This window comes from Mobula birostris, chromosome 32 (genome assembly GCF_030028105.1).
Source record: "Mobula birostris isolate sMobBir1 chromosome 32, sMobBir1.hap1, whole genome shotgun sequence".
Classification (NCBI taxonomy): domain Eukaryota; kingdom Metazoa; phylum Chordata; class Chondrichthyes; order Myliobatiformes; family Myliobatidae; genus Mobula; species Mobula birostris.
In genome coordinates, this window is record NC_092401.1 from 19,022,223 (window position 1) to 19,048,261 (window position 26,039).

Consider the following 26,039-nt stretch of genomic DNA (forward strand, 5'->3'; position numbering starts at 1 on the left):
CAAACACTCCTTATATGTTAGTCGTTTCATTCTCAGAATCATTCTCATGAACCTCCTCTGAACTCTCTCCAAAGATAGAGGCCCAAAACTGCTCATAATACTCAAGTGTAGTCTGACCAATGTCTGATGAAGCCTCAACATTACATCCTTACTCTTATATTCTACTCCTCTCAAAATGAACGCAAACAGTGACTCAACCTGCGGGTTAACCTTTAGAGAATCCTCTCATGTCCTTTTGCATCTCTGGTTTATGAACTTTCTCATCATTTATAAAATAGTCCATGCCTTTATTCCTTCTACCAAACTGTATGACCATACACTTCCCTGGACTATATTCCATCCACCACTTCTTTGCCCAATTTCCCAATCGGCCTAAGACTTTCTGCAGAATCCCTGCTTCCTCAAAGCTACCTGACCTTCTCTTTTTCCATTCCCCAGTCTGGTTTTCACCCCTTTGCTTCTCTACACCTGCCCATCACAACCCTTTAGTTCCCTTCCTCCTTCCCTTTATTGCATGGTCAACTGTCCTCTCCAATTAGATTCCTTCTTCTTCAGCCCCTTACCTCTTCCACCTGCCCTCTCCCAGCTTCTCACATTATCTACCCTCCCCGACACACCCTCCTTCCCCCACACCTAGTCTCACCTATCACCTGCCAGCCTGTACTCTTTCCCCTCCACACACCTTATTCCGGCTTCTGGCTCCTTCCTTTCCAGTCTGAATGAAGGGTCTCAGCCCAAAATGTTGACTGTTTATCTCCCTCCATAGGTGCTGCCTGACTTGGTGAAATCGATTTTGCTACAAGGTGGCACGCATCAAAGTTGCTGGTGAACGCAGCAGGCCAGGCAGCATCTCTAGGAAGCGGTGCAGTCGATGTTTCAGGCCGAGTCCTGACAATACAGGTCCATAATTCCTTGAAAGTGGTGTCACAGGTAGCTAAAGAGACGTTCCAGCACAGTGACCTTTTTAAATCAAAGTATTGAGTACAGGATTTGGGATGTTATGCTGATGTTGCATAAAACGTTGGTGAGGACTAATTTCGAGTATTGTGTGCAGTTCTTGTCAGCTACCTACAGGGAAGGTATCAATAAGATTGAAAGAGTGCAGGGCAAATTTACAAGGATGTTGCCAGGAATTGAGGACCTGAGTTATAGGGAAAGGTTAAGTAGGATAAAGCTTTATTTCCCAGAGCGTAGGAGGATGAGGGACGATTTCATGGAGGTATTATGAGGGGTATAAATAGGGTAAATGCAAGCAGGCTTTTTCCACTGAGTTTGGGTGAAATTGGAACTAGAGGTCAAGGATTAAGAGTGAAAAGTGAAATGCTTAAGGGGAACATGAGGGGGAATTTCTTCACTCTGAGGGTGATGAAAATGTGGAATGAGCTGCCAGCAGAATTTGTGAACATGGGTTTGATTTTGACAGTTAAGGGAAATTTGGATAAGTACATGGATGGGAGAGCTATGAGGGCCTATGGTCCACACAGGTCAATGGGGTTAGGGAGAATAATAGTTCTGCATGGACTAGATGGGTGGAAGGACATGTTTCTGTGCTGTAGTGTTCTATGACTCTAGATAACATGGTTCAGTTTTCTGTTGCAATTCACCACAAAATTTGCTCTATGGAAACAATACAATAATACACAATTAGTGACGCCACAGAGTGCAGCTGTGGATATCATGCTGAACTGCATCAGCATGGTTACAAGGGCGTGGTTCAAATCAGGGTGTTGGACTGAGTTATAATGCAAAATTTACTCTGCTATATTTGCAGAGTGTAAAGGCTGCCTTCTAATTGACATAATAAAGTGTCAAAAGCACTGTGTTCGCAGAGCGTTTGCCAAGCCCTCAGCATTGTCAAAGACCCCTCCCGACAGACTACAACCTCTTTGACCTCCTACCATCAGACAGGAGGTACCGCAGTATAAGAACAAGAGCAGTTAGACTGGGTAACAGCTTTCTCCCCCAGGCTTTGAGACTTCCGAACACCCAGTACACACTCCTTATTACAGTGCCAGTAGCAGTATATTGTTGCATATTTAACCCTATGTTGAATATGTACTTTATATCAACCTGTACATGGACATTTTTATCCACTAATATTATTGTGTTAATATTATGTTACATGCTATATGTGATATATGTACTGTATTTTGCACCTTGGTCCCTGAGCAATATTGTTTCGTTTAGCTGTATACGTGTATATAGTCGAATAACAACAAACTTGAACCTGAATTTGATATGTTGTTGGGAGGAATCTGAAGATTTGAGAGCACAACAGCAAGCAACGCCAAAGCAAGAACGTAAATACTGTTCACTGGAAAACTGCGTGCAAACCATGCAGCAAGTTTGGACATTGGACCCTGTGTGGAGATTAGCAAAGGGCAGGGAGGGTGCTCGGGTCCCTCCTATAATCTCAAATCGCAGATTATTTCACAACTACACTCAGGACTAGTACAGGCATCATTCATTTTCTGGCATCTGTTAGTCAGATACCCTTCCAAACACTACCCTCACAAGTGTCTTCAAGGGTAGTCCTTAGGCTGGAGGAGCATAACATCTTATTTCATTTGGACGGTCTCCAACCCGATATGATGAACACTGATTTCTCTAACTTCCAGTGAGCGTTCCTCTCTGTTTCCCCAGCACCACCCACCAATCTGTTTCTTTTTCCATTTCCCATTCTGCTTACACTCTCGCCCCTTCTCTTCTCCTTCCTGGCCTGCCCATCTCCTTTCTCTGGTTCCCCTCCTCCTGCCTTTTCTTCCATGGCCCCCTCCTATTAGTGTTCTTCTTCTTCAGCCCTTTATCTTTTCCAACTATCACCTCCCAGCTTCCTACTTCATTCTCCCCTCCCCCATCCACACACCGTCCCCCTCACCTGGTCTGAACTCTCACCTCCCAGCTTGTACCCCTTTTTTCTAGCTTCTGCTCCCTTCCTTTCCAGTCCTGATGAAGGGCCTCAACCAGAAATGGCAACTGTTTATTTCCCTCCACAGATGCTGCCTGACCTGCTGAGGTCCTCCAGCATGGTGTCCCTATTGATCAAACAACCTCATTGAATACTGATTGATAGTAGTTAAATAGTTGGACAAAAGCAAAAGTTTTAGTCTGTCAATCCAGGGGCATGAGTTTGAATCTCAGCAATTTACACTCAATGTTACTCTATTAGGTACCTCCTTTACCCCCACTTGTTAATGCAAATATCTAATCAGCCAATCATGTGGCAGCAACTCAATGCATAAAAGCATGCAGACATGGTCAAGAGGTTCAGTTGTTGTTCAGATCAAACATCAGAATGGGGATGAAATGTGATCTAAATGACTTTAACAATGGAACAACTGTTGGTGTCAGATAGGGTGGTTTGAGTATCTCAGAAACCGCTGATCTCCTGGGATTTTCGTGCACAGCAGAATCTAGAGTTTACAGAGAATGAAGCAAAAAACAAACTAAAAGTTCCAGTGAGCTGTGGTTATGTGGGCAAAAATGCCTTATTAATGAGAGAGATCAGAAGAGAATGGACCGACTGGTTCGAGCTGACGGCAAGGCACAATATTTTAGACCTTGCCCTGAAGTCCAAGTCTGCCAACCAGTGGAAATGGTTTCCACTCCATCTACCTGGCAACATCCTGAAAACTTCTAATAAAATGGATAAACTGTTCCTCTAGTCTAAGTCCTGCGTTTATACAGTCCCCAGAGAGGTCTGGATGGGATCTGTCAAAAACTAATATAAACAGAGACAAATCCAACTCCTGCAGCTTGTTATAAACTGTCTGGGACAGAACCAGAATTTGACCTTTGTTGGCTACATCTCAGGCAAGCTATAGTGTGGCTAGTGCACTGTCAGGCAACAAGTCATGCTAGAACAAAGGGAGGAACACCACTGCCTTCCAGTTAATTGCAGCGTGAAGAGCCACATTTAATTGTGACTGCTTGCTATATGGAATGGGAAGATCCTCTGGACTCTGCTGCTGGCATCTTCACATGTAAAGTACTCATAAATTAATTAAAAGGAGGGAATAAAATGTATGTATGAGTGCTTCATAAACTGAAATGGCTGATGCAAGCAGTCAACACCTGAGCACAGGGTGTGGAAGGGTGGAACAGTTCCTGGGATTTGAAGGCAAGGATTCAGTAGAAAGGAAGGGCTTTCAGAAATGGGGCCAACCCCATGTATTTAATGTCAATTGGATCCAAAAAGCCATCGCGTGTGCTAATCTGGTGCCAGTGACCTGACATAAATCATTCCCGGGGTAAATGATGTAAATTCATTGCACCACGTTAAGCAGTCACAGTAGGAATGGAATATATATTTGGACTGACAAGGGGGCCATCAAGTAAGGATGGTGGACAGGAAGGCAGTGTCCATGGTGCTGAGACACCACCTTCTTCCTACATACAGACTTTTCTGTATCAGCCCTTCACTCTACAATGGGACTAGGGTCTCAGCTTAATGATCTGTTTTGAGAGACCATACCCCTGTTCACATTAGTGCAGTGCTTTTATGCAGGACTTTGTTTGTGTGTGTGTGTGTGTGTGTGTGTGTGTGTAAAATGGTTAAAATGGCCATTACATCACTGGCACCAGCCTACCCACCATTAAGGCTCAGTGGCCTCTTTGTTAGGTATCTCTTGCACCTAATAAAGAGGCTAGTGAGTGTACGTTTGTAATATTTAGCCCATCCACTTCAAAGTTCGAGGTGTTGTGCATTCAGAGATACTCCTCTGCACACCACTGTTGTAATTAATGGTTATTTGAATTACTGTCGCCTTCCTCTCAGCTTTCCTTTCCCATGCTGACATTTGGTCCGGACATCAACAGAACATCTCGACCATGTCTGCATGCTTTTGTGCACTGAGTTGCTGCAACATGACTAGCTGATGAGATATTTGCATTAATGTGCAGGTGTACAGGTATATCTGTATATGTGTGTGGGCACGTGGCCAAGTGGTTAAGGCATTTGACTAGCGATCTGAAGGTCGTGAGTTCGAGCCCCAGCAGAGGCAGTTGTGTTGTGTCTTTGAGCAAGGCACTTAACCACACATTGCTCTGTGACGACACTGGTGCCAAGCTGTATGGGTCCTAATGCCCTTCCCTTGGACAACATTGGTGTCATGGAGAGGGGAGACTTGCAGCATGGGCAACTGCTGTTCTTCCATACAACCTTGCCCAGGCCTGCGCCCTGGAGAGTGAAGACTTTCCAGGCACAGATCCATGGTCTCACAAGATTAACCGATGCCTTCAACAGGTACACCTAATAAAGTGGCCACTGAGCTGTACACACTGAACCTGGGTTTTAGAAACATATATTATACTGTGAGAAATGTGTAACTTAATACAGGTCCTGTAAGGTTCCTTTCAATTTGGCACTACCGGTCTGTTACTGCTTCTGCAGCTGAAAAACAGTTCTACAAATACAGACAAATCTCACAGTTTATTTGCAAAGATTAGTTTTTTTTTAAAAAGAAGGGTAAAGCAGAACAAAAGTGGCCATGGATGGAATATATATTAGATGTGTTAGTGATAGTGTGCAGTACTAGTTACCCAACATACATACACACACACACACACACACACACACACACACACACACACACACACACACACACACACACACACACACACACACGGTCCTGCATAAAAGCACTGCACTAATGTGAACAGTGGTATGGTCTCTCAAAACAGATCATTAAGCTGAGATCCTAGTCCCATTGCAGAGTGAAGGGCTGATACCGAAAGGTCTGTACGTAGGAAGAAGGTGGTGCCTCGGCACCAAGGACACTGCCTCTTTGAGTGCGGTCATACAGCACGGAATCTGGCCGCACTGACCATCAGCCATTCACCTCCACCAATCCTTCACTAACCCCAATTTATTCGCCCCGCATTCCCATCTATTCCCCGCCCCCCTCCCCGCACAGATTCTACCTTTGACCAATACACTAACGACAATTCACTGTGGACTATTACTCTACCGGTGCCCATATCTTTGGGGTGTGAGTGTCGGAGGAAACCGAAGCACCGAGGCCATACACGCATGATCAAAGGGAGAACATGCAAACTCCACACCGACAGCACCAGAGATTGGGGTTAACATTCAGGTCACTTGCAGATGAGACAAAAACCCAATCTGGGATGGACATCAAAGATCCTGTGATGCGATTTTAACTTGTTCCATTTATCGCACGTTGTCTCTGAAGTCCCGGCAAGCATTACAACGTTGTACACAGAGGATAGCCTGCATCTGGGATGGCAATTCGGATTTTGGCAAGGAGCCAATCGTACGCTGCCTCGGGCATTAGATTTTTACGTAAGTAGAGTCTGATAGCCCTCTTCAGCATTGCTTAGTTTGGAGATGCGTGAGTCTATGCACATACACCTAGTGACCACTTTATTTGGAATACCTGTACTTCTGCTCGTTAATGCAAATCTCTAATCCGCTACAGCTAGTCATGTGGCAGCAACTCAATGCACAAAAGCTTGCCGACGTGGTCAAGAGGTTCAGTAATTGTTCAGACCAAACATCAGAGTGGGGAAGAAATGTGACAGGAAGGCGACAGCAACTCAAATAAAACACTGGTCTGTGGAAAAGCGCCTCTGAACGCACAGCACATCGAGCCTTGCTGCGGCAGTAGACCACGAACATACACTCACCCAGTGGCCACTTTATTTGCTGCAGGGGGTACCTAATCAAGAGGTCACTGAGTAGAAGTGTTCAATAGTTATTTGACGCTGAAAGTAATCAAATCGAGTCTATTTTTGTCCATCAAAGCTCATCAAAGTATTGCAAGCAACTGCTGATATTTAAAATGGTTAATATAGTAACTTTCGTGTATCATTAGACAACTCGTAGTAGTAGTAGAGGTGTCATCACTGGAGACGAGTATGAGCCTCTCCGAAGAGGTTATTCCTTTAGTGGCGAACGTCTGTGCTTGTCTTTGTGTAACGTGGGGAGGCGGATGCCTGAGCAGCCACCTTGACAGATCTGCGTCAGGGTCCGGTGGCGTGCAATGCAAGGCAATTCGGGTCATTTCACTGCTATTATGAGGTGTCATCTTCGGCCGGCTCCAACGTTGAGGTGTTAGTTAGATCGCCCTCCCCCTTGACCTTACCGCCATGGGTGACCCTACCTGGAGCTAAACTCCAGCCGGCATCGCTCTTGGGATCTCAGGACGTCGCAGACCTCCACCACGATAAGATGACGAACCTCGGAGGACTACTCATAAGACGCCCTTCGCTATTTAACCCCTGCCTCGTCCAAAGACGTGCATGCACAGATCTGGTTCTCTTTATGTTCCCCGATCACCTAATCTAGCAATGTGACTTCTATCCCGGTTACACAATCACACCAGTTAGGATGTACGACTGAACAAGGTGAACAAAACGCCGTCAATATTTAAGATCTTTTAACTAGCTTCACTGAAATGTTGTGACCCTTTATAGACCGATATTTGTGGGAATTACTCCCACGTTTCCTGTATTACACCAGTCATTACTAAGCAGTGTAGGAACCTCCCGGCCAGCACAAATATCCCCTTTACACTATTTTGAAGAACTGTTGAGGAGCTCACACCAGAATCGCCTCAAGCATTTCAAAATACTGCACCAAGGACTGGGAACGTCTCATCGGTTGGGCTGCCAGTTCGGGCACGGTGACGGCTGTAGGATGGAACGAACTGGGGTCCGGTGATGGGAACATAGGATTACCGGACTAGTAATCCTAGAGGTCAAATCCCAGCAGGGGAATAGGCCATTTAAATTCAGTTCATTGCATAAGTCTGAAGTAAAAATCTAGCCTCTGTGACAGGGCTAGGAGGTCGCAAATCCATCATCTGTTGGGCTTCAGCGCGGGGTATCTCTCATACTTCCCTCGTCTGCGTTGCGCGTGGCCTTAGAATTATAGCAAGGGGGAATTGAATTGATGAGGATTTACTGAAGAGCTGTAGTTGATGGCCTTGCCCACAACCTGAGAATGAATTTTCAAATCACTATCGAAATCCTAGTCTTCCTCTTTTTTTCATGCAAGCCTTAAGTAGATCTGTATTCTTAAGCAGAATCAGGTTTAATATCACGGACATTTGTCCTGAAAATCGTTGTTTTGCGGCAACAGTACATTCCAATACATAAAAACAATATAAATTACATATACATCTATAATCATCTTTAATAGTATGCATTCAGTATATATATTATATATTGTATATCTTATTTAATAGTATCGATTCATTATATATTGTAATTTGATGTGTATGTACACGTGTATATATAAATTAAATTAGGCGAAGAAAATATAGGAGTCTCGGTTACGCTAGTGGAAAATAACCAGGTACCTGTTTTCAGTAACAAGAGGGTTAACGAGTTTCTAAGCTCTCTGCTGGCCTCTACCGTTAAGAGGGACGGAGGGACAGGGGGGAAAATAACAGAAAACACGAACACACGCACGCACGCACCCACAGTGGGCGGAACGCTGACATCACCTCGGCTATTTAAGAAGTCATGGAAGAGCGAGCGAATACATTGAACTGGAGGATGTTACTGTAGATCAGACAGACATACAGAGAGAAAGAGAGGGAGAGAGACACTGTTCACTCGCATCCAAGAACAGATACAGAGAGACAGGCAGAGAGAAAGAGAGCTGACTTCTGCTGTCATCGGCAAAATAAAGTGGACTCTCTCCGGGCTGATCCCACATCTGAAAGCGAACCGAGGCAATTCGCAAGCCGAGGGAGCGACCCCCAACCATCCATCCGTATCCAAGGGAACTTTGCAGTTGCTGCCCAGCCTTCCGGCGGCTGTACACTTGAGTCTCACTGGAGAGCGGGCGGTCACTCGGCTGTGCAAGAAACCCCTCAGGACTCTCGCCAAGTGAATTGTGTGGGTTTTCTATGTCTACAAAGATGGAGCAGCCATTCTATCACGACGATTCCTTCTTTACGGGCTACGGGGCTTCCGACGGCGCTCTACACGAGTACGGGTCCAAATACCTAAAGCCCAATCTTAACCTCAACCTGGTCGAGCCGTCCCGGTCATTGAAACCGCAGCCCAGGACCCAAGACGAGGGCATGTTGAACAGTGGCGACTCGGGACTCTTGAAACTCGCCTCTCCCGAGTTGGAGCGGCTGATCATCCAATCGAGTAATGGGGTGATCACCACCACGCCCACCCCCGGACAGTATTTCTGTTCGAGGAACATCACGGACGAGCAGGAGGGCTTTGCGGATGGCTTCGTGAAGGCGCTGGAAGAGCTGCACAAAATAAACCATGTCGCGCCCAACGTGTCAATCTCCGGCTCGGGCATGAACTGCAACGCCAACAATGCGTACGGGAGCTCGGTGCCCTCGGAGGTGCCGCCAGTCTACACGAACCTCACCGCCTACAATTCCAACGCCTTGTCGGCCGGCGCAAGTTACCCCACCGCCACCATCAGCTACCTGCCTCCCCAGCCGCTCGCCTACAACCTGGCCCCGGTGCCCGTGGGTCACCCAAGGCTGCAGACGCTCAAGGAGGAGCCGCAGACCGTGCCCGAGGTGCAGAGCCGAGGAGAGACCCCGCCGCTCTCTCCCATCGACATGGAAAACCAAGAGCGCATCAAGGCGGAGAGGAAGCGCATGAGGAACCGGGTGGCCGCTTCTAAGTGCCGCAAGAGGAAACTTGAAAGGATAGCCCGGCTGGAAGACAAAGTGAAGACGCTGAAATCGGACAATGCGGGGCTGGCGTCCACGGCCACCGTCCTGAGGGACCAGGTCTCCCAATTGAAACAAAAAGTTATGACTCACATCAGCAGTGGATGCCAGATAGTATTAACGCAGAAACTGCAGGGCTTCTGAGCAAGAGAGACTGACGCTGAAAGGTAAAATTAAAGATGTACGGAAGATGACATTGGCTTCTTGCTGCCTCGAGAAGCAGAGGGAGATATCTCACTGAAGCACTGGTCCGAAATAAACACTGAGTGGACAGAAGGGGTTAGTGAACTGGCCGGGCGCCGAGCAGAGTTGCACAGGAGATGAGGACTCTTTCAACTGACTTGTATACCGAAAAGGTGCCCGGTGAATCTCGAAACGCTGCGCGCAGCACCGCTCGTTTGTAAATTATTTCCCCCTCTCGTTTGAGTTTGTTTTCCTCGCTGGTTTTAGTTTTAACAGACTGGGTTCAAAAATGTGCGTTTTATTTGATATTTCTGTGGTTATACCTGTATTTAAGTAAATAGTTTGTACTGTGAACTTTTTTTACGCACTGTGTTTCTTTTACTGCACCGCCCCTCGTAGTATGTGACCCGGGTGCGGAGATAATCATCTGATTTTAGATATCTCTCTGACGAAGTGTTGTTGCGACAAACGTGGACAGATAAGCGGTGGGGAAGTTACCGAGATGGAAGTCAGCTCTGTCTGATTCTCTCTCCCACTAATTACATCCATACCAGATCGAAGATGTTTTAGGGAGCACTGGGAAATACATTCAGAGGCCAATTTACTAGAGACCACCTGTACCTCATAAAGTGATAAATGGGTGCCGTGGCCCGTCCATTTCAAGGTTCAGAGTGCTCGTCTGCACACCACAGTTGTAACGCGTGGTTATATAAGTTACACCCGCCTTCCTGTCGGTTTAAGCCAGTCTGGCCATTCGCCCCTGATCTCTCTCATTAAGAGGGCGTTTTCGCCCACAGAACTGCGGCTCACGGGATGATTTTTTTTTTGGTTTTCTCACAATCTCTAAACTCGAGACTGTTGTGCCTGAAAATCCCAGGAGATCAGCAGTTTCTGAGATACTCAGACCTCCCTGTCTGACACCAACAATCGCTCCATGGTCAAAGTCACTGAGGTCACATTTCTTCCCCATTCGGATGTTTGGGCTGAACAACAACAGGACCTCTTGACCATGTCTGCATGCTTTAATGCATTGAGTTGCTGCCACGTGATTGGCTGATTCGATAATTGTGTTAACAAGCAGGTGTACAGATATACCTAATAAAATGGCCACTGAATGTATCATTCCCAAATGCTGGTCCTTTGATAAATGCCTTCAAATCATAGTCCATTTCTAACCTGACCTTGTAGTTTCAGTTTGTTAAACTTCCCATAACTGAGGAAATTTCAGCAGCTAATTCCTTGACTCTGGAATGTTGAGGAGAGAGGCTGAGGAATAATTAGACAGAGATCCTTAAAAGAAAACTTTTTGATACATTGGATATGAGAAGAATAGTTCCACTTGTGTGAAAGGGCGGAACTGGAAGCTGTCATCTAACACGATCAACAAAAAATTCATTTGGGGAATTCAGAAGAAACACAAGCAGTGAACAGTGAGAATGTGAAACTCACTCCCACAGTAGCTGAGGCAAATAATATCAATATATTCTGGGAGAAAGTAGACAAGTAGGTGGGGGGGGGGGGAGGGATGAGATTAGAGTTAAATGTATTGAGGCTTAAGTCCCAACAGAAACAGGTTGGTCTGAATAGCCTGCTTCTGTGTTGTGTATCCCAGGGAATGTTATGCAGGCTGAAAGACTTAATTTTCTGATTTTTGTAAGAGTTGGTAGGGAGCTGCCTGCCCGCAAGTTCTATTTCTGACCTCCTAATTAATCCCAACAGAAGTACAGGTTAATGTCTTCCTTCTGAATCCTCTCCGGCTCTCCTTAAGGAAATCCCAGCAGGGTGTAAACCAACATGCCAGGCTCACCGATTCTGATGCCTATTTCGCCCCCTCGCCTTTAAATACCCTTCCCAGACTTGTGGGCTCCGCTTGCACGAGGAACAATGCCATGGCTGCGGTACTGAGGTTAACCAATAGGAGGCAAACCATTACCCAGAAAGGGGGAGGTTTCATCAGGAGATGAAGTGGGGCAAAGGTAGGATTGGTGGAGGAACCAGCAGACACAGTATTGATGGTGGTTTTGCAGTGCTTTAAGGTACCTGCTAAAGACTGTCCACAATTCAGAAGCATTCATAAGGCAGGGATCACTGCTAATCCTTAGACTAAGTGGTTTGTGTTAGGTATGGAATCTTGATTTCCAAACACTCTTTTCCTCTATGGCCAAAAACATTATTGGCGTACTGAAAGCACTGGTGAATTTAGTCATCAGTGTTTGCTTTTGAGCGGTGGTCCTCATGATATAAAAAATGGTCCATACCTTCCAGGATCCCACCCTGGCTGGGTAACATCTGAGAGCGGTGGTGTGCCACAAGGACTGGACAGTAGAGGACCCAGGAATTCATGGTTCAATCTCCTCTATGTTTCAATGATTTTGATCTCAGTGTCTGAACATACCTGTCTGCAAATGTCATCTGCAAATTGTAGCTTCATGTATGAATCTAGGGGGTGATCTTGGCTCCAGAGCAGAGGCAACAGGGTTTGAAGAGATTCCCATTTGGGACATGGAACATAGAACAGTACAGGTTCTTTGGCCCTCCAGATCCCTTAATCTACTCCAAGCTCAATCTAACATTGCCCTCCCATATGGCCATCCATTTTTCTTTCATCCATGTGCCGATCTAAGAGTCTCTTAAATGCCCCTTAATGTATCTGGCTCTACCACCTCCCCTAGCAGCATGTTTCACACACGTACCACTCTATGTGAATAAAGCTACCTCTTGCATTCCCCTGTACTTTCCTCCGTACACCTTAAGGTTTCAGATTCTGGTTTATTTACCACACAGACATCAAAACATACAGCAGAATGCATAATTTGTGTTAACAACCAACATAATCTAGGGATGCGCTTGGGGCAGTCCACAAATGTCACCATACATTCTGGCACCAACATAGCCTGCACACAAAGCTTGGCAGAACAACACAGGACACCTAACAGATTTATGCCCTCTCCTATTACTTAGGTCTATCCTTGCGGGAAATGTTTTTGAGGGGACACAACACTACAGTCTAAATGATAGTGAAAAAGGGTGATGACACAGCCTGGGATCTACAGTGGATCTGTTTGTTGGGATCGAGGCTCGAATTCCACCATTCCCACCTCTGTCCATAAGGAGTTTGTACATTCTCCCCGTGACCATGTGGGTTTCCTCCAGGTGCTCCAGTTTTCTCCCACAGTCCAAAGACATACCAGTTGGTAAGTTCATTGGACTTTGAAATTTTCCCATGATTCGACTAGGATTAAATCAGGGGATTGCTGGCAGCAAAGCTTGAAGGGCCTATTCCACACAGCATCTCAATAAATACATAAATACAGTCTAGTTCATCACCTAATTACTTCAATCAGAGAACAATAAAGGAAAAAAAGAACTTCTGCAGAAGCTGGAGATCCAGAACAACACATATAAATTGTTGGAGGAACTCAACAGGTCAGGCAGCACGTATAGAGAGGAATAAGCAGTCGACGTGACCTTCTATCAGAGGGTGTTAGATGCTTGGTTAATCTTCACAATAAAACACTACAGATGCATTCATGGCATTGGAAATTGTAAATTGAAAGACTGTCAGGTTTTAGAAATGTGCTTTAATGGTTTCTTTTTTGATTATCTAAAGTTTCCTATAAAATAAACCTAATGCGGTGTTGAAAATCATTTATAGTGTCGCCACCAGCTTTGGAGGCAGAGATCTACACGTAGAAACAGAGGCTCAGTCAAAGTGCTCTGAATCGTGCTCTGTTTGTCTACTGGCTTTCACTAGCTGTCTCAGAACTCTGCTGCCTTGCCATCCCACAGGTGTCGGCATCGGACACCATTCCCCCTTCAACTCAATAAACGCCAGACCACAATTTATTTCACCTACAGAAAACTGTTAAATATAGGTCTCTCAACTTTTGCTTCACTGGGCTCAGCAGGGGAAATTTTCAGCCGGGGTTCCTAGTTTGGATGTCAGGTGATTCCTTCTGGGAAAGGAGGAATAAAAAGCTTTGGCATGGGATATTTCATGAACCAGAGCCAGATTCCTACATTCCAAGAATCCTTAGGTATAGTCACCATTATAAAGTAAGAAGCCAATTTTCAAATAGCAAGGTCACAGAAAATAAGAAAATAGGTAATGCTTTTCTTAGCAATGAAAGAAAAGCATTGACCAAATTCTATGAGAATTATCCTGAATCCAAAATCTTCCATCTCAAAATCAAGAATGAAGGCTATCAGATGTGATTGAATGGCGGAACAGGCTCAGTAGGCTAAATGGCCTAATTCTGGTCCTCTAACTTATGATCTTATGGAGTTCTATCATTAAGAGAATATCTCAGATACTAGTGGAGCACATGATAGGTATAGCTGCCATGGGTAGATCCCCAACTGACTGGTGAATCCTTATTGCTAAGGTTTCCATATTGTAGGTACCTTTGGAATTGGACCCCGGGTTGAAACACTGCTTTGGAAGAGAGGAAGGAAAATGCTTAAGCACACTCACTCATTCATACCCTCTCCTCTCTCTCTCTCTCTCTCTCTCTCTCTCACACACACACACACACAACCAGAGGCATAAGCGATCTGCAGGTCAAGAAGACCTGAACAGCAAAAACAAATTGCAGGTGGAACTCATCAGCTCAGACCTGATGAAGCATCTCAGCCCAAAACCTTGACTGTTTATTTCCCTCTATAGATGCTGCCTGACCTGCTGAGTTCCTCCAGCATTTTGTATATGTTAATGACACAACCGTACACAAACACAGACCATGCAACCATTCATACACAAGGGCACCTATAAACACACACACACACAAATAAATTATATATTTATAAAAAGAATGCGTATGTATGGCTTATTGATCTTGAGAGGACCTTCAAAAGTTCAATTGTGAAACATAAATTTATGGATTCAGTCACATTCCAGGAACTTCATAAAGGAATATATTGATTTTGCTGAGTGGTGCGGATGGAGCATTGTGAAATATGTAACAGGTTGATTATGATAAAGCTGCTATACCTTCTGAATACCTCTTGGTTAAACCAAGGCCCTGCTTCATCTCCCTCAAGAACAGAAAAATATATCACTTGTCATTACTTTGAAGAAAAACAGAAACGTTCTTTACAGTATCCAGATTTCAAAGTTCAAAGTAATTTATTATCGAACTTTGTATCTATCACCATATACTGTATGTCCCTGAGATTTGTTTTCTTATGAGCATTCACAGTAGGACAAAGGAATACAATGGAGGGCCAGCGCGTGTCAGAGTTGACCATGGATATTGTGTCCCAGCTGGCTAGATACGCAAGCTTGGGCAGTACGATATGGAGAGCAATCTGTTGCCCATGTAGCAAGCTCCCCCTCTCCACACATCTGATGAGCCCAAAGGAACAGCAGGGACCGATCCAGTTTCATACCAGAAGCATCGCAGGAGTTGCCAGTCAGTGTTGAATTCAATGTAGGTCTGTCTTAGGGACTCTAGATCCAGGTTTTTTTCCAGCAGATTTTACTCCCGAGTGGGTATAGCTGCCAGGCAGTGGAGGTTTGAGATCAGCGTTTTCCTTCTCCTAGATGAGCTGCCAGCCATGGCTGATGAGCCCAATCTGCCTGAAGCAATTGGTTTTAAACTCCCATGTTTGCCCCTTCTCCTGTCAGTAGAAATAGTTTTTCCAGGCTCAGTAGCTAAGCCACATTTGAAGGCCAGGAGCTGGACTTGGTTGTCAGAGTCTATTTGAGGTGCATGCCATTGGGAGCATTTAATAGGCAGTGGGAGCTTATCCTCACCCCTGACTTTAACAGCCTTAAGGAACCAAAGGATTACAATAGAATCAATGAAAAACTACACACAAAGACTGACAAACAACCAATATGCAAAGACCAACTGTGCAAATACAAGAAGCAAATAAATAACATTGTGAACGTGAGTTGTAGAGTCTCTGAAGGTGAGTCCATAGGTTGTGGAATCAGTTCAGCGTCGAGGTGACTAAAGTTATCCATATTGGCCAATCAATCTGGTTCATTTTGCTAGGTCAAATATGATAGCAGAATATAGCATTAATGGTAAGACTCTTGGCAGTGTGGAGGATCAGAGGGATCTTGGGGTCCATAAGACACTCAAAGTTGCTGTGCAGGTTGACCCTGAGGTTAAGAAGGCATATGGTGCATTGGCCTTCATCAACTGTGGGATTGGGTTTAAGAGCCGAGAAGTATTGTTGCAGCTATATAGGACCCCGGTCAGACCTCACTTGGAATATTGTGCTCAATTCTGGTCGCCTCTACAGGAAGGATGTGGAAGCCATAGAAAGAGTGCAGAGGAGATTTACAAGGATGTTGCCTGGGTTGGGGAGCATGCCTTATGAGAATAGACTGAGTGAACTCGGCCTTTTCTCCTTGGAGTGACAGAGGATGAGAGGTGACCTGATAGATGTGTACAAGGTAATGAGAGGCATTGATCGTGTGGATAGTCAGAGGCTTTTTCCCAGGGCTGAAATGGCTATCATGAGAGGGCACAGCTTTAAGGTGCTTGGAAGTAGGTACAGAGGAGATGCCAGGGGTAAGTTTTTTACGCAGAGAGTGGTGAGTGCGTGGAATGCTCTGCTGGCGGCGGCAGTGGAGGCAGAAACCATAGGGTCTTTTAAGACATTCCTGGATAGGTACATGGAGCTTAGGAAAATAGCGGGCTATGGGTAAAGCTTAGGTAGTTCTAGGGTAAGGACATGTTCGGCACAGCTTTGTGGGCCGAAGGGCCTGTATTGTGCTGTAGGTTTTCTATGTTTCTGTGTTTCTAATCTGATTAGCAGGTCAGCCTCATGTTGCTGTTTGTAGGAGTTGGCTACAGCATCTCCTATATTACAAATGTGAATTCAAACATACTTCATTGGAAGTAGAGTGCCTAAGGATACTGTGAAAGGTGTCACATCTACGCAGGTCTTTCTCAGTTTTTTATTCCTTTTCAAGAGAATCTATTTAAAACTGAAAGGTATTTTTATTAGCAATTAAATATCCTGAGTTTTTTTTTAAGAAGTGACGTGGGTGGAGCATAGATTAAGGTGAGAAGTGAACGGTTCAATAGAAACCAGAGGCGCAATTTCTTGTGCGTGTTGTGTATATTGAACACGTTGCCAGGGAAAGTGATTGTGGAGAGTACAGTAACAGATTTTACAAGATAGTTGTACAGGCACATGGGTAGGAAAGGGTTAGAGGGATATGGGCCAAGCACTGGCAAATAGAAACTTGGGCATTTTGTTCAGCATGGATGAGTAGGCCTAAATGGCTTGTCTCCATTCTCCATGACTCTATGAATTCATAATTATCGTCACTTTTGCTCATGACACTTTAAAATGCATCATTACATTTATAGAATGTTACAAAGACTAAAAAAGATGTAAGAAACTGAGATATTTGGATTTATTCACAAGCTAAAAACTTCTTCCATAAGTCAAGAGTGTAGGCAGTATAACATTTGACCAGGTTAAAGCATGGAAATCCACCTGTTCCCTTTGGATCCGACATAATAAAACAGAGATAGGTGATGGGCCACAGAGGGAGAAATTGACCATTCGGTCCTTTGATCTCTCTACAATCTCTTGGCTGTTTCTGTGTCTAGTCCACCTCTCTCATCATCACCATGTAACTGAACCCGTAACTGTCCAAATCTCTTAGCCCTGACTATACACCAAGCATCCAAAGTGGAAAATATATTGTACCTTAAACTTATAAACCTTTTTAAAACATGGGGGAAAAAACAAGGTTTACGCCACACTGCAATGAATGGCCTTCGGTCTGCATGGGTTTCAGCAGCAGTGGCACCTTCTTGTCTGGTTACCCCTGTACAGCCAGCCCTGTGTGGCAACTGGCCAAACTAAAGAGGAGGGAGTCAGAATGTAGTATTGGGGTAGAGAATCAGCTGCAGTGCTATTGAATGGTGCAGCGGGATAGCAGGTTCATTAGTCCGCTCTTCCTTTTATTTCCAATTCAGCTAAGCCTCTCAGAGACACTAGATGAAATATATTAGATGGCCATTCTTTTATCGTCTAGTATATAGAACATAGAATAGTACAGCACAGTACAGGCCCTTCGGCCCACAATGTTGTGCCGACCCTTAAACCCTACCTCCCATATAACCCTCCACCTTAAATTCCTCCATATAGCTGTCTAGCAGTCTCTTAAATTTCACTAGTGTATCTGCCTCCACCACTGACTCAGGCAGTGCATTCCACGCACCAACCACTCTCTGGGTAAAAAAAACCTTCCTCTATTATCCCCCATGAACTTCCCACCCCTTACCTTAAAGCCATGTCCTCTTGTATTGAGCAGTGGTGCCCTGGGGAAGAGGCGCTGGCTATCCACTCTATCTATTCCTCTTATTATCTTGTAAGCCTCTATCATGTCTCCTCTCATCCTCCTTCTCTCCAAAGAGTAAAGCCCTAGCTCCCTTAATCTCTGATCATAATGCATACTCTCTAAACCAGGCAGCATCCTGGTAAATCTCCTTTGTACCCTTTCCAATGCTTCCACATCCTTCCTATAGTGAGGTGACCAGAACTGGACACAGTACTCCAAGTGTGGCCTAACCAGAGTTTTATAGAGCTGCATCATTACCTCGCGACTCTTAAACTCTATCCCTCGACTTATGAAAGCTAACACCCCATAAGCTTTCTTAACTACCCTATCTACCTGCGAGGCATATGACAAAAAGAAAGACGGATTTCCCTACTGCACTACCTCAGGATATCCCAAAGCAGTTTGCAACAAAAGTTCAAAGTTCAGAGTAAAATTATCATCAAGATATATATATGTCGCCATATTCTACCCTGCGATCCATTTTCTAGCAGCATTCACAGAGAACAAAGAAATACAATAGGATCAATGACGAGCTACACACAAATAAAAACTGACAAACAACCAATGTGCAAAAAAGACAAACAGTAACAATAATAACATTAATCATGAATAAGTAATACTGAGAACATGAGTTGTAGAGCCCTTGAAATTAGACCTTAGGTTGTGAAGTCAGTTCAGTGTTGAGGTGAATGAATTTATCCACACCAGTTCAAGAGCGTGATGGTTGAAGGGGAATAACTATTCTTGAACCTGGTGACATAGGACCTAAGGCTCCCGATGGTAGCATAGAGAAGAGAGCATGGCCTGGATGGCAGTCCTTAATGATGGATGCTGGTTTCTCATGGCATCGCTCCTTGAAGAAGGACAATTAAGTTCAGAAAAGCAGAGTATGATAACTTTCTAATGTGCATAAACTAGAATGGCTGGTAATACAGTAGGGACAGATAATACTTATAGAGAAAATGAGTTTCAAGTTGCCAATGATACTCCGGCTCTGGGTAATTTGCCCACTGCAGTGCCGTGTAGGACATACAAAGACAAAACATTGCATCCGTAGAAACTGGATTAGAAGGATCAAATGGCTGAAAATATTTTGTGTTGTCAAGAAGCACTGCAAAGAACAAGGATGTATATCTGAAGTGATTAGAACAGCAAAAAAAACCTAGATGGCACAGGTTTAAGGTAAGGGGGAAATGATTTAATAGGAACTTGAGGGGCATATTTTTACACAAGAGAGGTATGTACTGGAATGAGCTGCCAGAGATACCTGTAGAGGCAGGTGCAATAATAATTTTTAAAAGACAGTTGGACAAGTACATGGATTGAAACAGTTTAGTAGATTAAGGGGCAAATGCTGTCAAATGGGACAAACTTTGATGGGGTATTGTCAGCATGGGTCAGTCGGGCCAAATGGTCTGTTTCTGTGCTGTACAACGCTTTGACTCGACGAGATGGCGACATGTACGTATACAAAGGGCGAAACTGGGAAAAAGGGAAAGGTTCTGATGTGCTAAAAAAAACAAGAAAGATTAAATGATAAAAGCTACAATATCATGATACAAACTGGGTTCAGTAATGAAACAAGTTAAAAACAAAAGATAGTTATGAGAAATTGTAACTGGAAATAACAGAGGCCCTTTAATATGTCAACCATTCTGCTCAAACCGAAGAGCAATGCATCCATATATTCCCAGTAATACTGACGGAATTCTCTTGGCACAGGCTAATGGCTGCCAACACTGGCAGCACTGCCGTCTCCTTCCAGGTCTTCCTTCGCAAATTCCACGATAAGATTAGCACACACAAAATGCTGGAGGAACTCAGCGGGTCAGGCGGACTCTACGGAGAAGAATGAGAGACGCTTCATCAGGATCCTGGTGTTACTCTGGCTTTCCAGCATCTTCAGAATCTCTTATGTTTATGAAAAGATTGGCTTTTTACTGTGCCTTCGTTTAGAACTTAAGAGACTAAATTAAATCTATTTGAATATTTCCGATTGAGCTTGACAATAACATGTTAAATTTTAGCTTAATTGATATTCATATGAATTTTAATTGTTTATTTCACATCTTGTATTTCCTTACAGTTGGAAATTAAGGCTGACATATATGCTTCTGGTCAGATAGGGCAAAATTTGATGACGGTATAAAGACTGGCTGACATTCGTTTCCTGCCCTACCTTTAAGTTGTGTAAAACATTATGAAGTTGCATCTGTTATTGCAGGGTATGCCAGCACTGACGCCAAGCGGGTGACCGGGGCTTTCCGCTTCGTCGTGCGGAAACTTCGTCCATATATGGGCACAGCGGAACTGCTGTGACGTCAGAGCGGCTGGCTTTCCGGGAACCCCCGCCTACGTGTTGATCCAGAGCAGCTGGAGTTTCCAAACTGGCATTCAAAGCGCGTAGCGAAGGAAGAAAAAAAAAACTAATTTGCAAATAGATCTATTTTTATAAAGCGACGCTTTAAAGAAAATACGAAATAGGGACGAAAATAACTTTTCGTTGAAAGGTCTGTCTGCAAAAATATCCTTCTTCCCAGCAGGACTGTTAACGCTTTACAGGCAAATACAGAGAAATACATGTTGGTTACTGCTTTTTTCTTTGTATTCTTAACATGCCCCAGTTCTACCAACTTGGTGAGCTTCTAGTGTGGTAATAAAATCCCTCGTTTAAAATATAGAATGGGAGTATTGAACTTCATGGATACAGCTACTCACAAACACGAGATTCTGTAGATGCTGGAAATCCTGAGTAACACACAAAAATGCCGGAAGAACTCAACAGGTCGGGCAGCATCTATGGAGAGCAATAACCAGTCAACGTTTCTGGTGAGACACATCATCAGGACTAGAAAGGGAAAAGCTAGGATAAGAGAGTGGGGGAGGGGAAGGAATACAGGCTAGAAAGTGATTAAGTGAAGCCAGGTCTAGTTTATACAAATTCCCCTTCCTTTCCACTCCTGATGAAGGGTCTCAGCCCAAAACATCCACATAACATTCTTCTACATTAATGCTTCCTGACCTGCTGAGTTTCTCCAGCATTTTGTCTGTGCTGCTCTGGATTTCCAGCATCTGTAGAATCCCCTGTCTAAAGACTTTTTTCTATTTTCGATATACTACACTGAATTACACAATTAGGCATCTAAGAAGAGAAAGTTTACCTGTTCTGGGTGAAACTTTAATGTGTACGGCTGGTTTTGACTGTGACTAGATTATTTCTCTGTGCTGGTAGCAAAGAGGTGACATAATTTCTGTTATGATGATGTCAGAGGCAAATGTCGCAATCACAAGTAATGATCTGACTTTGATTTGTGCTTGTAAACACATGCAAAAGTCTAAACATTTCTTCAGCAAACGCAACATCATCGACAAAATTGTCACCAATTCTATGAACTGAAAGAGGATTTTATACACCCTGGTGATATGCCTGGACAAGTGCATCCTCTGAATTTTTGGGGGGAAGAAATTGTAGAGACCTTTCATTGAAAGCTACTGATGTACGACTAAAGAATACCCTGCCACCATCGAGGTCTCCCCATTAGGACAGTTAAGCTATTTACTGTTTACTTCCCGTTTATCAGTGCTGTGCACTTCACATGGATTTTGAATTTATTAAATATAAAATATAATTAAATATAAAATATGTATTATTAAATATATAACTATGCCTCTTTTCACCCCATCTCCTGTAAAAATGCTATTCCCTTTTCTCTGTTTCTTTGCCTCTGCTGCATCTGTTTCCAGGAATTGGCCAGGATATTTTTATAGGATATCAGAGATGTCCTCCTTCTTTAAAGAACGGGTTTCCCTCCCTCCACTATTGATGCTGTCCTCACCCACATCTCCTCCACTTCCGGACATCCATGCTCACCCCATCTTCCCGCTTCCTTAACAGTATTAGAGTTCATCTTGGCCTTGCCCGCCATCCCATCAGCCTGCGAATCCAACAAATTATCCTCCGCAACTTCCACCATCTCCCAAGGCACGCTACCACTAAGCATATCTTTACCTCCCCACCCCCCCCCCTGTTTTCCACGGGGATCACTCCCTCTGCAATTCCCATGACCATTTGTCCCTCCCCACAAATCTTCCTCAGGGCACTTATCCCTGAGAGGAGCCCAAGTGCTACACCTGCCCATATACCTCCTCCATCACCTCTGTTCAGGGTCCCTTCCAGGTGAGGCAATACCTCACCTGCGAATCTGCTGGCATCATCTATCGTGTCCATGCTTCCCATGCAGCCTCCTCTAAGTTGGTGAGGCTCCTCGTAACACCCATCGGAGGGTTAGGAAGGTAGACAGAGGGGCTAGTGTGGCTCTGCTGGCAAAGAATGGCATCATAAAAGTAGAAAGATGTGACATAGGATTGGAAGATATTGAAACCTTGTGGGCTGAGTTAAGAAACTGCAAAGGTAAAAGGACCCTGATGGCAGTCATAGACAGGCCTCCCAACAGTAGATGGGATGAGGACCAGAAAATAGAAAAGACGTGTCAAAAGGGGAATGTTATGATCGTCATGGGAGATTTCAACATGCAGGTCCATTGGGCAAATCAGGTTGGTAATGAATCTCAAGAGAGTGAATTTGTTGAATGCCTATGAGATGGATTTTTAGAGCAGTTTGTTGTTGAGCCTACTAGGGGATCAGCTATACTGGATTAGGTGATGTTTAATGAAATGGAAGTAAAAGAACCCTTAGTAATCACAATGTGATTCAGTTCAGCTTGAAATTTGATAGGGAGAAAGTAAAGTCTGACATAGCAATATTTCAGTGGAGCAAAGGAAATTACAGTGGTATGAGAGAGGAGCTGGCCAAAGTAAATTGGAAGGAGATGCTGGCAGGGATGTCAGCTGAGCAACAGTGGCATGAGATTCTGGCAACAATGAGGAAGGTACAAGATAGATAAAATCCAAAAACAAAGAAATACTCAAAAGGCAAAATAGGACAACCATGGCTGGCAAGGGAAGTCAAAACTAAAGTAAAAGCAAAAGAGAGGGAATACAACAAAGCAAAAATTAGTGGGAAGGCAGAGAATTGGGAAGCTATTAAAACCCTACAGAGAGTAACTAAAAGAATCATTAGGAGGGAAAAGGTGAAATATGAAAGCAAGCTAGCAAACAATATTTAAGTGGATAGGAAAAGCTTTTTCAAGTATATAAAAAATGAAAGAGAAATGAGAGTGAATATAGGATTGCTAGAAAATGAGGCTGGAGAAATAACGGGGGACAAGGAGATAGCAGATGAACTTGTTACATACACCTGTTAGGGTGCATTCTCCAGTTACGTTATAAGGTAACCGTAGCCTTCAGCCGGGAGCAGATGTCATCAGGTGGTTCCCAACCTTCACCGAGTGTTTCGACCCTTAACCACGACACTCTCCAGTTGGTGGGCCGGCAGTGGTGGCCAAATCACTGCCCATCTGCTCCTGGCTTCCAGCTTCCCTCCTCTCGCCTACTCCAAATCCAACAAGAAGCTCGTTCTGCCTCTTCCCCCATCCTATGAGCTGCTTGTTTTTCGCTCCTTTCGTCCAGACCCAGAGCTGACAACAACTGCCATGCTGATTTGGTTGGGAAACCTCTGCAGTCAATCTCCACAGGGAACAACCATGCCTGCCATCCCGTGTCTTTACACTCCTGCACTAAGGGCTGGTACTTCAAGGCCTTTCTCTCGTGGGCCTCTTCCCATCCCTCCTCCCACGGCACAGTCAGCTCAACCAGAATTATCTTCCTCTCTTCAGTTGACCACAGTACAAAGTCCGGGCGTAGGGTTGTGTGTACCACATCCAGGAACTGCAGCCTCCTTCCCACATCGACCCTCATCTCCCAGGACCTGGCCATTAGCAGCAGACTGGGCTTTGATTGTTTGGTTACGAAAGGCCTGGCTCCCTCTTTGATGAAGGTGATGGCCCTCCTCAAATCTGTGCCAGCCGTCCTCTTCTTGCATCTCTCCCGCTCTAGTGTGTCAGCAAGAGCCAGAAGCACCTTATCATGGCGCCACCTATATTGTCCTTGAGTTAGAGCTGCTTTACACCCAGACAGTATATGAGCCAGTGTCCCCTTTGACCACAAAGCTTACAGTTCGGGTTCTCTCTCATCCCCCATGTGTACAGGTGTAATGGCGAAGGAAGGGTGTCATACACGGATCGCAAGAGGAAGGAAATACGGAAGGGCTCCAGTCTCCATAACTCTGCCCATGAGATCTTGCACTTAAGCAGATCCTGTTTTGTCCAGGCGCCCTGGGACCCTTGTTCCACTGCCCTTGACATCGCTTCTCTTCCTCACGGATCCGTACTTCTGCCTGTACCATGTCTCGCCTGTTCCTTATGCTTGCGTTTCCCCACTGCTGGAAGTGAATTGAGCCGAGGCCTTGCTGCCCGACGCAGGGATTGCCGATGATATCTCGCAGCTTCAGCGAACACACTGCCTCCTCCACAGCTGCGTTGGCTGCCCACTTGCACCCAGATCTGGTTGTAATGCCTGCTTGCTTTACCAAGACCTCATTGGAGTCTCTCAAGCTTAATAAGGCTCTGCATTTTTCTACCTTGAATTCCTCCACAACAGATGACAGGGGAAGCTGCAACTGCCCAGAACGAATGTAGAAGCCCACTGAAGAGAAGCTTGGGGGAACTCCCAACAATCTCCACAGGTACTTGTTGGTTTTCCTCTCAATGCCCTCTACGGCAGTCATGGGGAACTCATAAAGTGTGAAGAGCCAGAGAAGCCTAGGCAGAAGGCCGTATTGGTACAGCCAAGTCTTGAATTTACCGGGAAGTCCATTTCACAGCATTGGTGACATTGGTCCCATCTGTCAGCGACACATTAAACCACTTCCCCAAGCATTTTATCGGGTTATCTTCGATGGAAGGGGTGACCTCACCCTGAACTTGGAGGCTAAACTCGCTAGTAACTTTGCCCTTTCTGATCACCATACACCTGGACTTATTGGCCTTGAAGGACATCCTCGCCCAAGTTGCTACATTGTCCAGGGTCTCCAATACCCATCTTGCTTGGACAGTTGTTATAGTGATGTAGTCCATGAACCCTCGTAGAGCCGGCTGAACAATGCCCGACTCCAGCAGCGGGCTGCAGGTTATATCTTCTGCTGCTGATAATAGGAGGTTCATTCCATAATAAATAGGATGGGGGAGATGGTGCACCCTGTTGGGATCCCCTTCTGGAGGTCCTGCCAACTAGTTGTTTCCAAGCCATTGGTGAGGCCTCACCTTGAGTATTGCGAACAGTTTTGGATTCCTCATCTAAGGAAAGATGTGCTGGCATTGGAGAGGGTTCAGAGGAGGTTCACAAGGATGATTCCAGGAATGAAAGGGTTATCATATGAGGAACATTTGCTAGCTTTGAGTCTGTACTCACTGGAATTCAGAAGGATGGGGAGGTGGATCTCATTGAAACCTTTCGAACGTTGAAAGGCCTAGACAGGGTAGATATGGAAAGGATGTTTCCCTTGGTGGGGGAGTCTAGGAAAAGAGGGCACAGCCTCAGGATAGAGGGGCATCCATTTAAAACAGAGATGTGGAAAAACTTCTTTAGCCAGAGGGTGGCGAGTTTGAGGAATTTATTACTACAGGCAGCTGTGGAGGCCAAATCGTTGGGTGTATTTAAGGCAGAGCTTGATAGGATCTGGACTGGACACAGCATCAAAGGTTACAGGGAGAAGGCCAGGGAGTGGGGCTGAGGAGGGAAAAAGGAGGATCCGCCATGACTGAATGTTGAAGCAGACTTGATGGGCCAAATGGCCTAATTCTGCTTCTTATGGTCTTATGGTAAACTGGGGACTGCTTCGTTGTCCACCTCTGCTCCAACCACCACAAGCAGAACTTCCCAGTGGCCAAACATTTTAATTCCAATTC

General features: G+C 44.9%; 1 protein-coding gene and 1 long non-coding RNA gene across 2 annotated transcripts; one reads left to right on the forward strand and one right to left on the reverse strand.

Moving 5' to 3' along the window:
* Positions 1 to 8,492: 8,492 nt before the first annotated feature.
* junba (JunB proto-oncogene, AP-1 transcription factor subunit a) lies at positions 8,493 to 10,214 on the forward strand. The gene has a single exon (XM_072248218.1). It carries the CDS (start codon positions 8,880 to 8,882, stop codon positions 9,819 to 9,821), a length of 942 nt encoding a protein of 313 aa, XP_072104319.1. The 5' UTR covers positions 8,493 to 8,879; the 3' UTR covers positions 9,822 to 10,214.
* A 6,711-nt stretch (positions 10,215 to 16,925) lies between these two features.
* LOC140191193 (uncharacterized) lies at positions 16,926 to 21,412 on the reverse strand. The gene is made up of 3 exons (XR_011883782.1): positions 21,336 to 21,412; positions 20,354 to 20,561; positions 16,926 to 20,013 (listed from the first exon to the last, which is right to left on the reverse strand). It is a non-coding gene; the product is annotated as an uncharacterized lncRNA (long non-coding RNA).
* Positions 21,413 to 26,039: the final 4,627 nt, after the last annotated feature.

What these genes read in the sequence shown, in the direction of transcription:
- junba (XM_072248218.1), top strand. Translation starts at nt 8,880, where the DNA reads ATGTCTACAAAGATGGAGCAGCCATTCTATCACGACGATTCCTTCTTT.